Source organism: Bemisia tabaci, chromosome 8 (assembly GCF_918797505.1).
Source record: "Bemisia tabaci chromosome 8, PGI_BMITA_v3".
Classification (NCBI taxonomy): Eukaryota; Metazoa; Arthropoda; class Insecta; order Hemiptera; family Aleyrodidae; genus Bemisia; species Bemisia tabaci.
Genome location: NC_092800.1, coordinates 43765625 through 43781553, shown reverse-complemented (window position 1 = coordinate 43781553; position 15929 = coordinate 43765625). Strand labels below are relative to the sequence as shown.

At 37.0% G+C, this 15929-nt stretch overlaps 2 protein-coding genes across 2 annotated transcripts; one reads left to right on the top strand and one right to left on the bottom strand.

Annotated features, from left to right (window-relative positions):
* Positions 1-2723: 2723 nt before the first annotated feature.
* Nipsnap (protein nipsnap) lies at positions 2724-11124 on the bottom strand. The gene is made up of 5 exons (XM_019047886.2): positions 10951-11124; positions 8568-8747; positions 7460-7628; positions 6193-6460; positions 2724-5279 (listed from the first exon to the last, which is right to left on the bottom strand). Exons 1-5 carry the CDS (start codon positions 11013-11015, stop codon positions 5131-5133), a joined length of 831 nt encoding a protein of 276 aa, XP_018903431.1. The 5' UTR covers positions 11016-11124; the 3' UTR covers positions 2724-5130.
* Positions 11125-11173: 49 nt separating this feature from the next.
* Positions 11174-15329, top strand: Prp6 (pre-mRNA processing factor 6). The gene has a single exon (XM_019047885.2). It carries the CDS (start codon positions 11386-11388, stop codon positions 14167-14169), a length of 2784 nt encoding a protein of 927 aa, XP_018903430.1. The 5' UTR covers positions 11174-11385; the 3' UTR covers positions 14170-15329.
* The last annotated feature ends 600 nt before the right edge of the window (positions 15330-15929 follow it).

The following is a 15929-nucleotide window of genomic DNA, read 5'->3' as shown; positions in this document are numbered from 1 at the left end:
GATTTTCGCGCAAATCCATCGACAAATAACCGGTGTGAATTGTCGGCCATTTTGAACTTTAACCGGCCGCCATTTCGAAACGGTTTGAGATATTGACTTCGGGTTTGCGCGAAAAGTTTTTTTTTATGCTCTTTCGAACGAGCTATCACAAAGGGGGTCTTCCCATTTGAAAATTAAAAGTTGGGGGCCGTTGCCCCCCCCCCCCAAGGGGGACCCCCTGAAAATTTTAGGGGGGCCAAAAAGTAGCTCCCTTTGACTTAGGAATATCCCCCAAGTTTCAAATCTTTACCTCAATTAGGTAAAAAGTTAGAGGGGGTGGAAGGGACTTTTGGATCACCCTGTATTGTAGATTTGAGTTCCTTTTGTTATTTAGTTAACCCTAGTCTGCCTGAGTGGGGTCAGATGGGGGCAGAAAAAAACATAGCTAACTAATTGATTTTCAGCTGGGGTCAAATTGACCCCGCTCAGGCTTTCTCGTTGGTTCAGAGGCTCAGGCAGACTAGGGTTAAGTTACTCCTACTGCTTAATTTTTAATTATTCTGCAATAACTACCCATTTGCGAAATACAACCCTGGCTTTAGCGCCCTTAAACTACGGCCTGAACGGTCGAAACTGTAGTAGCGGCACAGGAAAACAGAAAAACGACGCGGGGACGCTACTTCAATATTGAACTTCCATCGCCTTGCTAAGGCGCAGGGATACAACTATTTTAACTCTCCGGAACGCGTGAGGTATCACGCTTCAATTGAAGGCGTTTTCGAATCTTCTGTATTTACATGACGAGATTTTCCAAATTTTTTGCATTATATTGTAGATTTGAGATCCTTTTATTATTTAGTTAAATTACTCCTGCTCCTTAATTTTTAATCATTCTGCAAACACTATCCATTTGCGAAATACAATCCTGGCTTTAGCGCCCTTAAACTACGGCCTTAACGGTCAAAACTGCAGTAGCGGCACACAGGGGCGGACTTGTAGTCGAAAACTTAGGAGGAGACCTAAATGTAAGGGCCCCTCTTGTCGTTCGAGGGCCTCTCTAAGAAGGTCCGGGGGCTTTCTCCCGGTAAATTTTGAAAATTTCACACTTTTTAAACACGTAGGCATTATTGGAGTTGGATTCTACAGTACTTGAACTTCAATATAACCCATTCTTAGGATTCTTCGGGGGCCCCTTCATCACATAGCTGTAGGCGACCTTTCATGTCTCTTAGAGATAAATTTTCAAGGAATTCGGGGCCTGTTAGTGATTGAAAAGGATAAGAAAATTACAACATTACGGGAAAAAAACGATTACTCTAAAAAAATTCGCCGCGGGGCCCCTTCGGGACCTCCGCGACAAATTGTTAGGGGGCGATCGCCTCCGCGCCCCCATGGCCAGTCCGCCCTTGTTGGGCCTTATTAGACCTGATCAGCAGATCACACTCGGCAGTGAACCCAACTTAACATGCCGCAAAATCCAAGACGGCATTAACACGCCGTCATGGATATGACCCGAGGCATGACACAAAAGTGCGATCCTCGTGCCATCTTAGTGTCTAATTTTTTCATTTTTGTGAAACTTGACACTAGCTGGCATTTTTTTTAGGAAACACCTGATTTCAACTCAAACTTTCAAAATTCGAAAATCCAAGTGGGTGGATGTAGCCTAAAATGTTATTTCGGCTCCTGTTGGATCGATTTTTGTGAAACTTGGTGTCAAGCGGTACTTTTGGACGTAAAAGTCGAATTTCCGGTCAGATTTAACGAAAGCGTACAATCACACCCATTAGCTTGGATTAAACGGTGAAAAAATTGTTCATCGTACCTCTGAAAAATCACGGCCGATTTATAAGTGTTCATGTAGCTTCACCCGTCAAAAATAGGCATTGAAAAACATGCAACGTCGCTATTCTAGGTTTGAATATTTTTTTGTCCCAACGTCGGTGATGGGAAAATGTGCAACTGCGCACGCACTAAATTAGGATCCAGCGGTAATCCTGATTGCCTACCATCAAGTCGAAGCGATACTTTCAAAGGCGCCATAAGCGACTATTCCACCTCAGAAGTGTTGCACAGTATCAAACGTAATTGAAGGCGCCCTAACGTATGTAAATTGACTGGTGCCGACACTATGCGGCTCCTGCTCACTCGATTTGTGAGAAACTTGACACTAGTTGGCATTTTTTGACGAGAAACTTGAATTTGAAATCAAATTGTCACAATTCGTAAATCCGACATGACAGGCGTGGTCTATAATGAAATCTCGGTGATAGTTGTTAAGATTTTATAACGTCGAATACCTAAAAAGGTATAATACTTCATAATACAATATTGAGGTCATTACACGAGCAAAATCTCATTTTGAATGATAAAGATGCCGAAATCTGGGCGTAAAATTGTTTCAAAACGGTCACTGCTTTTTCCTTAAAATCAATTTTTTTCATTCTCAGACTTTAAAATGCTCTAGAACAGACAACTGTTGAAATTTTTTAGTGCTTTGTACTGTAGGTGAAACATTCTGAATGAATGATAAAATATAGTTGATTGAATTGAATTGTTTTTTCACTTCTAGCCCCCTTCACTTCAGTTGCAAATGTTTGCACTTGATGTGAATTTTTTTATTTTCTACGATTAGCATCGCGGTGAAATCCTCAGTAACAAGTTTCAATAACGGTAAGAGCATAGGTTCAAAAAGGAATTGGAAAATTTTCTGTACATTGACAAAAGATAAATAAAACACTGAATTACTGAATCTCTTATATTTTTCATAAAGTTTCTAAAGAGAAAACATTTTCATACGATAAAACATGAGGTAAAAAATAAAATTTGAACAATATTAAAAATAAAAAAGTGATGAAAGGTTCTTTGTCTACCAACTGTAGAGGTGATGTTAAAAATGACTGGCGAAAGATGGGCTCAGAGAATAACACCATCGATATAATAAATAAGAAAAAAATAAGAGTAAAAGTAATAAATGAATAATCAAAAGTACGCTCGGACACAAGCCAATTATAACAATGAGTAGTTACAATAACACTGAATCATTCAGTCTAAACTCCTCATGAGAAATGGTTCAGATTTTGAACTATCTCACCAAAACGCAAAACAAGAAAATTGTGCAGGAGAGTTCTCACAATTCTGCCATTTTAAATGCAAATATTCTTAATTACTGGGAGAGTATATTTACCTATAATAATACATGCTTTCTAGCAATCTGTTCTATCAGCTACTGAGATGAGAATGGAAAAAGTGGCCATTAAGTATTGGAACACGGCTGAGAACGTTGGAGATAGAAGATAGAAAAAAATAACATTAACAATTCTACACCCCTATGGATACGAAATGATCATAATAGGCAATTTAACTTCCTGGAGCATATCAACAGGCAAGAGGAAAATAGGTATGAAAATCAGTGAGAAAAGGAATGAGTGAATAAAAATATACAAGAGGACTTGAGGGTAAAATCAGGGGGTTGAAAGCAATTGGAGCAATATTTACTTTGTGCAATTTCTAGGCTAAGAAGTTATCCTGTTTTCTCAATACTTATTTCATACAACAGGGTTGAAAGATGACATGAGCTGAGATTCCCACAGATTTATTAGGGAAATTACAAGTTTCGATAAATCATGTATGATAGCTGCCAAAGTCATCACTTTTGGAGATAAAAAAAGCACCTTGCTTTTCGCTATGCAATCTTTCAAATGTGGTCAACTTTCCTTGCTGTGGTCATCATAAAAAAAAAAAGGAAATAAATGCAGGCTTAATTCACGTGATAGTTTTAAATGATGCATTGAAAATAATTGACTTTATAAACTCATTTTAGCGCAACTCTTCCAAAAATTTTAATGCTGCGAGAAACTCACACTCCTCTCTTGCACACTGCAAAATTTACATACAGTGAAACAGCTGATATGAGTTTCGCCAAATTAGCTATCAACTGAGCAAAAAGAAGAATCTTTCAAACAGTCTTCCCTGGATGAGATCAACAAACCTGATTGATACTTATCTCATTTTAAGTTTTATGGGCCACACAGATATTAGGAATCTTCCAACTTATTTCTCCTTTTTCATCGTTTGCCATGCAGACTTTTTATAATCATTCTTTCAGCATCGCATTTTTATTACAACTTTTACTCACAATCAGCTTTAATAAGAGATACTTTCAAGCACTTAAAATATCCTTTTCATAACAATCAGTCTTTCAAATTATACATAGTTCATAAGCTAAAACACTGACTGGCAGTCAGAATTGACTCAAAAAGTAACAAACTACTGATTATTCTTTCTGCGTTACGAGTCAATTTCACTGGACACAGAATTGGGTTCTGATGGATTAAGCTTAGAGATTAGCAAACAATTTTAAGATCTGTTTAAACGCCATTTATCTATGTCCAATATGACGGAGAAAATGTTCATCAAGAAACACGATGTTATGACATCACCGACAGCAGTAGCACGGATGATGATTCCATCCACTTTGGTTACATCAATTAGAGATTCACACATTTGCACTGGTTGCGCAAAAATAAGTGGCAGAAACCACTTTGTATATGATACCGTGGTGGATGATATCATACACAATGTTCTTCAATGGGTGATATCTCCTTCGTTATTGGACATATAGAAATTTGGCTTTGGACAGATCTGAATTATTTTGCTGATCTGTATGCTAAAACCATCAAAAGACAAGTATTTAAAGCAACTAACCCACTCTTATTATTGCTTTTATTAGCTTTCTTGACTAAAACGAGAATTCTAAGGAGAGAGATTTTTAAAGAATTTTTGTTCTAAATTCAATTTACCTACCACAAAACAGATGTTTGCACAGCAAAAAATTTCATAATCATAAGAAGAGACTGAATAATGTTTTTGTTTATGCCGCTTCAAGAGTAGAACCAAAATAAAAGTATACTCCCCAATAAGTGGAGGTATAATTTTAATAAAATTAAGCATGATATCACTCCCTTGGTAACATCGATTATTTTTTAAGATTAACCTCTGATTGAATGAAAATTAATATCTCCCCCAACGAAATTTTTGTTCTTCGACTGCCAAATTTTGTCTTAAGAACTTCAACAAACCCTGTTCGACACTTGAATGAGCATCAGCAACGTTAAGCTCCAGACATTTCAAGATTTTGCAGAATATTCCTCACTGAGTTGGTGAGAAGGAGGTAGGTAACAAGATGCGTGATTGCATCTCTCTGATTAGTGGCACAGTATACGCAACACATTCATCCCATCCAGGTGATCTCCAAGCACTTTCTCTGGTTTCTTTCCGTGATTGCAAGTCTGAATAACCTGGTAAAGAATATAAAGCTTTGATAAAAAACACATGAAATATAGAATTGTCCAACAGGATGAAAATAAATGCTTTAAACTAGCCACAAGGTTACAATTACAAGTGACTTCCAGCAATTTACCTAACTTACAAGATATTCAAGAACTTGAGAATAAAAAAAAATGCTGTAGACATACCCAATTGTTTACTTTCTTCTGTAAATCAGCACAGATATATCTTGTTAAAAAAACTTTAGATGTGTGTTAGAATTCATACCATACAGGTACTATCGGAGAATTTATAAGGGTTCCAGAATGAAAATGCATGTTTGATAGTTCAGATTTTTGACGCAGGGAGATAAATTTCTCAGGGGATAACTGTCTGTCAGGTTCGGTCCAAAAATTCACAAGTGTCTGAGTTTTGGACTCGAATACTCTCTGGCATCCTAAAGAGTAAGTTGCGAGAGGTTTAGTTCATTCTTATGCTAAGGCATTGAACGATATTTTTTAAACTGCGAACTTCGAACCTATTGAACTTCCTGGATACTTTAGGACATTTTTTGTGAAGAGATATTTTGATGGTCGAAGTGCAAAACAATGTATCTCTGTCTGCGACTTTACAGACTTCCTGTCATACTTTAAATTTTCTTTGAAAAAGTAGTCGATGTAATGTTTTCAAAACTTCCTTTTTTTTTCAAGGAATCCCGTTTTTGACAGACTATTCTATTGCTATTGACAGAATATTCTGCATGAATTTCAAGCTTTGAAAATGGCTCGTTTATTTTGGAAAAAATAAAATAGGAGCAGACTTTTTGAACCACAGCAATGAAGATGCGTGGTTTCGCACGAATACAGTGACAGTGTTTGGCATTAAAGGCTGTTCTTTGCAACCATTTCTACACATTTCACACTAGCAATATAAAAGCATACTTACACCAGATATGATGCACATTATACAGTCTGCCGATTTGGGAGAAGAATCCGGCAAAGGCCTCGTTGTTGTTTCGTCGATAATTCACAGCTCTTGCCCAATTGTTACCCCACTCAATCATAGTGCCGGGTTTTAAACTGTAGCTCCTTATTTCATACAAATTCTTTCCTCCTCTGGCCTCAATGGCAGGCCAGTAACTAAAAGCCAGCAGGTATTGGAGATGGCGAGATCTAAGGTAGTTGCCACGCTCCTTCACCAATAGCTGATACTTCTGAAAAGAGAATAGTAACAGAATATCTCATGAACAAAAAGGTAATGACATTTGAAAAGGAGAAGACCATCCCATAAAGAGAGAGATCAAGTGTTGTGCTAAAAAAAACAACAGGCGCAGTTCATCGTTCCATTGTGGATGCCGGATGCAGACCTAAAATTGTTGAAACATTTCATCTTAGAAGGACAGAAATATTACCCTTATCTGCTGTAAAGGTGATATTTTATTTTTATCACTATCTTGTTTGAAAGCCTTTCTAATTGCATGTAAAAAAATCATAAATATATTTCATTAAACCTATTTCACTTTAGTCTCACTCAGGTGAAAAAAAAATTTAGCCACATCACTCGTAATTGAGTGTTGAAATTGCTTTTAAGAAAATAAAATTGTTTTCATAAAAAAATTACTTAGATACAATAATTTAAATAGTAATAAAATATGATCTATTGATTGATTTAAATATGAATTTATTAACTTTAAATGTATACGTTAATTATAATTAAGTTAGGACTGTCCAAAATAAGGTTTCCTCGAAGCCTATCCATAGAATAATAGCTACCGGAAAGGTAACAGGCAGATCCTCCCATAAGATCGCATATGGTCACTTTTTTTAAGGAGACTTTGCTCTTTATCCCGCGAAATTTGAAACGGCAGAGAGACGTAAGGTAAGAGCGGCGGACTTTGCTCTTTTTCTTCGCAAAATTTGAAACGGTAGGCTGAGCGGGGGTCCCGGGGATTTCAAGAATGGGAGCAAAGATGGCCGACTGCTGCCTTTCTGGTAGCCATAATTCTATGGCCTATCTCGTAAGCTGCAAATACCAATAACACAGGCAGACCAATCACAAATCAAATAAGTTTGAAAGTTCAAGGATAATCGCATCAGTTTTCCTAGATGGATTACTTGTTAAAATGGATTAACCTACTCGTGTACTGGACAACATAAATAATTTAAAATTTATTATTGAGATCAATATTTTATATTTTGAAGAGTAAATTTACCTTGTCCTCATTTAGGGATTGTTTCACTTTGTCAACACTAGCAAATCCTCCTTTGTAACGCCATAAATGCAGAGCTTGGTCTAAGTCTCCAACAGTTACTGTCCAAGACCCAACAAGGTCTAGATTGGATTTTGGTTGCCTACTTTCAATTAATTTGACAGTCTCTTCACTGCAAAAAAAGAAAAAAAAAAATCAGGAAGAGCATTCATGCAACAGAAATGGAAGAAGGTGTTAAAAATTCAACTTTCGGTGCAATCTTAAGAACTCATATTTAACATATTAAAAAATGAAAGCTAACAGCTGTAAAATTCTGAAGATTTCCACCAAAGAGTAGAACAATTTGACTTCAAGACAACTGCACTATTTTTTTTTGGTTTGGTTAGCATTTCTTTTACGTTTAGGGTCTGATCAAATCAAAATGTAATCTTTTTGGCTGTTTGTAGGTGGCCAAGGACATCCTAATCAAAAACGCTTGCAAAAAAATTTTGTTTTAATTTTCTGGATGAATTACCACAGTTTTCATGCTTGGAGTCGTAGGTTAGACGCCCCTTCCACCTCCACAACTCTAGACCCTCTCCTCTGAATTGGGCTTTGTTGGTTACGGAAATTTTTAATCACAGATTTAATTGTCTCGGATATTTGAATGAGCGTTCGATACTCTATTTATTAAAAAAATAATTTAAAAATATGTATACAAAATAACCCTATTCCACAGTTTTTTTTTTCCAAACAAGCTATACCTTTTTCATCAAATTCATACAACAAGCATCAATTCGATTGCATTTTGCAAAAAGGAACTAGGAGCAATGCAATGCTGCTAAGATTGTGCAACTTCATCCTTAGCAATAAAACTACTGAATTTATGCAAAAATATGAAATTTACAGTTTTTAGCGTGTAATTTAGGACTTTTTTTTTTAAAGATGATCAGGTTTTTCCTCCAAGACAGAAGAAGTTTCACAATTTTAGCATCATTGCAATGCTCCTGGTTCTTTTTTGCAAAATACAATCCAACTGGGTAGTCAGTGAATTGAAGTGTTTTTCTAATTTTTTTTTTTTTCTTTCTTTCTTTCTTTCTTTCTTTTAGGAAATGGGTGCTGAAGTACTTACTAATTGGCTATGTATTTGTCCCCTTGATCAGGTCTTATGTTATGCGTATGAAGCTCATAAATAACTTCTTTGTCTGATAACATTCTGGAATGTGGCTCTTTTGTCGGCTCAATTCTGCGAACGAGTAGTTTGCTAAGCCAGCCTTCAGAGTTGGCTGTTGGACTTGTGGTAGATACATTTCTAAAAAAATTTTAAAAAAATTTGTGAAATTATTCAAATATTAAAAAACCAGGGGCACAGACAGATTCTTCGCTTTCATATTAATCAAGGTTACTTAAAAACAATTTTCGTGAAAAGACTTTTGGTTTGAGGGAAAGACTCCAATTTCACAAAAACGTTCCCTCGTTTTTGCACGCAGGAAATTTATAATAAAAAAAAGAAAATTCGTAAATTTTACTTAAAATTTACGTAAAAAAATTAACTTAAAATTGTTCTTCAATTTTAAGTAAAAAAGCCCCAAAAAGGGTCTCCTGATACGAATATTTCAAGAGTTTTTTAAAGTAATTTTCAAGTAGTTTTGATGTAAATTTTAAGTTCTCTTAAAATGTACGAGTTTTTTACAACTTTTCTCAACAGCCACTGCTACCAGGGAAAATTCCCAAAATTCCTTGAGGTTTCAAAAGGTATTCATAGATAGTGATTAAAAATCATTGGGTCCTAGAAACCAAAATTGGTTAGCTTCATGTAAAAATAAATGAATGGAGAGGGAGATTTGCAACTTAAAAATGAAAATTTCTGTTATTGGAAAAAATTCATTGGAATGCAGCTGTGCAACCTAAATCTTGGTTTCCTTGTGGGGGATATTTCCGACTGACAATAAGTGCAAGTGCACTGCATATTGACCTTTGAGCCTCACATTTTTGGATATCTAGAGACGGGTATTATCATTTCATTTACTTGTTACTGTCGATAGATAAGAAACTGCACACATTTATACCTGCTTTATCTCTATCAAAGTTTTGGGTTCGTTGGTGAGTGAATACTTTCATAAAACAAAAGAGGCTCTTATCAAGACTTGAATAAATGACACCTGGTGGCCACATATTTTTCTTATCAGGCTCAGATAATCAACTTGAAACTGACGACAATGCTGAAGTGACATTAGTCATCATGTTCAAAGGTATTCGGTTCTCTCTCTTCTACTCTGAGAGACTGATAAGTCTAACTCATGAGCAGTAGGACAACAACGTTCAAATAAATCGAGGACAGGTGTTTATAACGATAAACAAAGAGTGCATGATAGCCTCAACACTTTAAGTCATGCATGTTCCTTAATTGTTCTGAAAGAATTGGAAGAAGAGGCTGTTTCCAAAAACTTATCAGCATTGTTTAGGACTACCTACTTATAATCGTTGTCAATTCGTGATCTCTACTTGTTTACAAAGAATTCACACAAAAAAATAGGTAAACAGTACTTGAGAAACAATTTAAAAAAATAGTTTCTCTTCTGAATACCTACAGTGAAATGTTGAAGGGTTCAGGTAATGTAATCTCTGAATTGGTCGATGAGTGAGAATTAATAATTTCTGGACAAATGAACAATTGGCAGTGTAAAATATTCCACTCCTTTCTTGACAAGATATACAACTGACAAATATCAAACTATCACTGAAACCCCTCATTTGTTCTTGGCTGATCAAAGTTCAATGATTAGAATTGCATGAGCTTAAGAATTTGGAGGATACTTGAAAATTTCTGGCAAGGCTACAATAACAGAGAAAAGTGCCTCAATGCAGGGTGGAGATTTTACTAAAATTTCAAGCTGTAAATGCCTGGAGGAAAAACCAAGAGGTCATGCAACATATCCACGTACTTGTTCACACAATTTAACAAGAGCAAAACTGCAAAGTTTTGAGGCTAGTCTTTAGGAGATATTCTTCACTTCTCCTTATGCGGAACTTTGTTAAACTTCATTAAATAGTGACGCTCAAAACAGTATCTTCCGTATCTAAAGTCGACGGATGGTTAGGTTCTATCCACAAACTGATATTTGGTGCAGGAGTATTTACAAGTGAGATAGAAAGTCATGAATGCACTTAAAGCAGAGGCACCTATAGAAGCACAGTAAATAGCAGCAAAAGTGATGCCCTTTTCGACTCGGAAATTATTTTCAGGTTGAGTGCGGATAGAGCTTCCTTAGTAAAAGTAAGAATCAATGAGGACAAGGAAGAAGACGAGAGGAGTGGAAAGGCGAAAAGGAATGGCAAAACGTCAAAACACTCAGTTAATAGTCAATTCCGCAGTTTCGGGAAAGAAAGTTTCAGGAAAGCACCGAAGTGCAGACACTGACAGATGAAAATCAGTGCTTTGACAACTGCCCTTTACTTGCTCAGAATACTGAATCAATGGAATATAATGTGGTGCAGAAAGAAGGAGAACTTACCGGGCTAGAATGAACGTTGTATTTTTGCATAACTGCTTCCCGAAAGCGCTAAATAACGGAGCCATGGTTGAATATGCGAGCGCTGAAGTGATAATAATGATGATAATAGACGAATGATAAAATTTCGGTCTTTTTGAAGCTCCTTTGACAGCTCCAGAAGTTCATCAATGACCGGGCACCATAAACCAGAACAATCAAAACAAACATAAACATAACCTAACGTAAAAGACGAAACAGTAAACAGTGCAGAACGTTTCCTACAGTTTCTTCTCGTAATTTAAAAAAAAAACTCGTGATTTCTACTTTCATTGTTATATTATTGACCTCTCACTGACAGTTTCTGAGTTTTTGGAGTGTAAATGTGCCATTTTTCATCCTCACTGGGTCATCGGTAAGTGAGATCTTCCGTAGTAAAATCTCTCAAAAACTGAAACGATGAATCCACCCCCAACAATCAATAAAAACAAAAAGCATTTTCTGGGTATTCCTGCACCCCTTGGATATGTTGCTGGTGTTGGTCGAGGTGCCACTGGTTTTACGACTCGATCTGATATTGGTCCTGCTCGTGATGCAAATGATGTCTCCGATGATCGTCATGCTCCTCCAAGTAAACGCAAAAAGAAAGAGGAGGAAGAAGATGATGAGGAGGATCTAAACGACTCAAACTACGATGAATTTTCTGGTTATGGTGGATCTCTCTTCAGCAAGGATCCATATGACAAAGATGATGAGGAAGCCGATATGATTTACGAAGAGATTGATAAGAGAATGGATGAGAAGAGGAAAGAGTACCGTGAAAAGCGTCTGAGAGAAGAGTTGGAAAAATACCGTCAAGAACGTCCAAAAATCCAACAGCAGTTCAGTGATCTGAAAAGAGGACTCACTACTGTCTCGGAAGATGAGTGGAAAAATGTACCTGAAGTTGGGGATGCCCGTAATCGAAAAATGAGAAACCCGCGTGCTGAAAAGTTCACACCGTTACCTGACTCCGTTTTATCTCATGGTTTGGGTGGTGAAACTGCAGCTGCCATTGATCCTAAGAGTGGACTTATGAGTCAAATACCTCATGGAGCCCTTACTCCTGGTATGCTAACTCCCACTGGGGATATGGATCTTCGGAAAATGGGACAAGCTAGAAGCACTTTGATGAATGTTAAGCTGAGCCAAGTTTCTGATTCAGTTGAGGGGCAAACGGTCGTTGACCCAAAAGGGTACCTCACAGATTTACAAAGCATGATTCCATCATATGGGGGTGATATCAATGATATCAAGAAAGCTCGTTTACTTTTAAAGTCGGTCCGTGAAACAAATCCGAATCACCCTCCTGCCTGGATTGCCTCAGCGCGTTTAGAAGAAGTAACTGGTAAAATACAAGCGGCAAGGAATTTGATCATGAAAGGATGTGAAGAGAATCCAAACTCAGAAGACTTATGGCTCGAAGCTGCCCGACTCCAGCCTCCAGAGACAGCCAAAGCTGTTATTGCTCAGGCAGTTAGACATATCCCCACATCCGTCAGGATTTGGATTAAAGCTGCAGAGCTAGAAACAGAGGCAAAAGCTAAGAAAGTTTTCAGAAAAGCCTTGGAACATATTCCTAATTCTGTACGTTTGTGGAAAGCAGCTGTCGAGTTGGAAGAACCTGAGGACGCCCGAATTTTGCTAAGTCGTGCTGTTGAATGCTGCCCAACAAGTGTTGATTTGTGGCTTGCCTTAGCTCGACTGGAAACTTACGAAAATGCGCGTAAGGTTTTGAACAAAGCGCGAGAAAATATTCCCACAGACAGGCAAATTTGGACCACTGCTGCAAAACTTGAAGAAGCTAATGGAAACATCAATATGGTAGAAAAAATCATAGATCGTGCGATTTCATCTCTCACCGCCAACGGGGTTGAAATCAATAGGGAGCATTGGTTCAAAGAAGCTATTGAAGCAGAAAAAGCTGGCTCTGTCCATACATGCAGGGCTTTAATCAAAGCTATCATTGGGTATGGTATTGAAGAAGAAGATCGCAAACATACATGGATAGAGGAGGCCGAATCTTGCGCAAATCAAGGAGCGTACGAGTGTGCCAGAGCTGTTTACAGTCATGCTTTAGGAGTGTTCCCAAGTAAGAAATCAATTTGGTTACGCGCTGCATACTTCGAGAAGAATCACGGCACTCGTGAATCCTTGGAGTCATTATTACAGCGAGCTGTTGCTCATTGCCCTAAATCCGAAGTACTATGGTTGATGGGAGCAAAATCAAAGTGGATGGCAGGAGATGTACCTGCAGCCAGAGGCATTCTCTCTCTTGCTTTTCAAGCTAATCCTAATTCGGAAGAAATCTGGTTGGCTGCCGTCAAATTAGAATCTGAAAATTCAGAATACGAAAGAGCAAGGCGTTTGCTAGCAAAGGCACGAGCATCTGCCCCCACTCCACGTGTTATGATGAAATCTGCTAAACTGGAATGGTACCTTGAAAAATATGACCTCGCATTGAAATTACTTGCAGACGCCATTCAAGTTTTTCCTGACTTTGCGAAATTGTGGTTGATGAAAGGTCAGATTGAAGAACAACTGAACCGACCAGATGACGCTCATGCAACCTATAATGAAGCGTTGAAAAAATGTGCCACATCAATTCCAGTCTGGCTAATGCTTGCACGGTTGGCTGAAAGAAGGAAAATGCTCACTAAAGCTCGTTCCTACCTTGAAAAAGGTCGTCTAAGAAATCCAAACAATCCTGAACTGTGGTTAGAAGCGATCAGAATAGAATTTCGAGCAGGTTTACGTGATATCGCCAATACTTTGATGGCAAAAGCTTTGCAGGAATGCCCGAATGCTGGCATACTGTGGGCAGAAGCCATATTCTTAGAGCCACGTCCGCAAAGAAAAACGAAAAGTGTTGATGCACTGAAAAAATGCGAACACGACGCCCATGTTTTATTAGCAGTTTCCAAATTGTTCTGGTGTGAACGTAAAATCACTAAATGTAGGGAATGGTTCAATCGTACAGTTAAAATTGATCCTGATCTTGGAGATGCTTGGGCCTACTTCTACAAATTTGAACTTCTCAATGGGACTGAAGAGTCTCAGCAAGATGTCAAGAAACGATGCATTGCTGCAGAACCTCACCATGGCGAACAATGGTGTAAAGTCTCAAAACTAATCCAAAATTGGAAATTAACAACAGAATCAATCCTACCTCTTGTTGCAAAAGAATTACCCATTCCAATTTAAATCTTGTGATTAACTAATTTTGTAATTACCTACTCGTTCAATTCTAAATGGAAAATAATGAAAAGAGCAAAAAGGTAATCACAATGACCTGTTATTGCGCAATACTTTTTCAAATTAATATATTGTGCTTTAAAAAATAAAAATTTTAATACTTTATGCGGTGGGATTGACTTTTTTACTATTGCATTGATCACAACTCAGTCAAACCTGTGCAAATGAGTAAGTAGCGTGTGTGTGGTGGAGTGTATTCCATGCCACAACTGAAAGGAATACCCTCTTACTAGGTAAAAACAGGTTACTTAGCTCAAAATGGGACATATTATTTTTAAGTAGAGATGGCAGTATCTGTCTGTATATTTTGTACATTTAGTTGGTGCCCTGAGTTTCCTAACTGTATTTGTTGATCTATTTGTAAAATGGAAAATTCTCAATTAAGGACAATTTCAGAAGAATTAATTGTTTTTCAGAAAAGGTCCTTCAATAAAATTTACTTTTTTTCAAAGTATAATTGGGTCCCACAACTTAATGAGCTAGGTTCAAAAAATGGTCTAAGTATTTAACCAATCAGTCCACTGTGTTCATTGGGACTCGATTTTTTCAACTTCAGATGTGTTCTTTTTCTTAAATGCTGTACCTTTTATACATATGCCTTTCTTCCGGTACGCAAAGTCCTCAATTAGTTAAATATTGTACAATGCTTTTTGAGTTTTCCGCTTTTTCTGTATATACTTGCCAAGAAAATGTACTAAATGTGTGATCATTTTTGGGGGAGAAAAAATCATTGGCAATAATATCAGGAAATTTAAGTTTGGCAGCTTGAAGCTTCTTCCAATTTCCTGTTTTTCATAATATTTTGAAAATCTAAACAATATCATGCCTGTCTTTAGATGTTCCATTATTTTCCTTCACTATCTGTAATTTACACTGGAAATATGCCGAGCTCTATAACTATATTTATCACAAATGAATGAAATATTTTCTAGATTTTTCAAATGTGAAATAAAGAAAGTTTCTTTCAGTATTTTCCTCTCACACAAATTTTGATCTAATAGTAATCATAGTGTACACATTCAATTGGTGGAAGGTTGTTCTTCAACTCTCACAAACTAGCTCTTAAATAAAACTACTTTTATTTTGTAAATAAACATTTTGAGATGTTATACCCATTCTTCAATTTTTTACCCTTGAAACTGTACTTCCAGAATCCAGATTAAGGCTGTAGGAATACTCGTGGTCTATTTCTTGTTTGATCAGTAAAAATTTGCTTCATTTGAAGCTCAATATGTTTGTTCAGATTATGTTCTCTCTCCCCTCCCTTCTGAAAAAGAAGAAAACCTGTAACAATGATGGCATAAAATCTTTAAAAAATGCTGATGGAGCTAAACTTAATTGACTGAACCCTAGCGTTATAGTGGCAACTGATTTTCTTCTTGTCAAGAAAGACATTTGACTTATTATTTCTGGTAAGGGAGGGGGGTTCCTTCAATTTTTATTACAAATCTAAAATTATTTTTTTTTGCTGACGGAGACACGCAGTTTTAGATTACTAAATCGTATCAATACTGAAACTGTAAACTCCTGTACCTAGGTTAGAAACATTGCAGATTCCTAGCCATGCAGTTAATTTCCTTGAAAGACAAAGGATTATTATCTTTTCAAAGTATTCAGTTTCACTATCCTTCCCATTATTACGAATCTTCACTGAAATTTCATGCAGAAATTTTGGGTAAGAAATATTTCCATAAAAAAGTAGAGAAAGA

Coding starts and splice junctions, on each gene's coding strand:
- Prp6 (XM_019047885.2), top strand. CDS start 11,386: ATGAATCCACCCCCAACAATCAATAAAAACAAAAAGCATTTTCTGGGT.
- Nipsnap (XM_019047886.2), bottom strand. CDS start 11,015: ATGGCTCCGTTATTTAGCGCTTTCGGGAAGCAGTTATGCAAAAATACA. Junction 7,629..8,567: donor GACAAATACATAGCCAATTA/GTAAGTACTTCA, acceptor CTTTTTTTGCAG/TGAAGAGACTGTCAAATTAA. Junction 6,461..7,459: donor AATCCCTAAATGAGGACAAG/GTAAATTTACTC, acceptor TTCTCTTTTCAG/AAGTATCAGCTATTGGTGAA.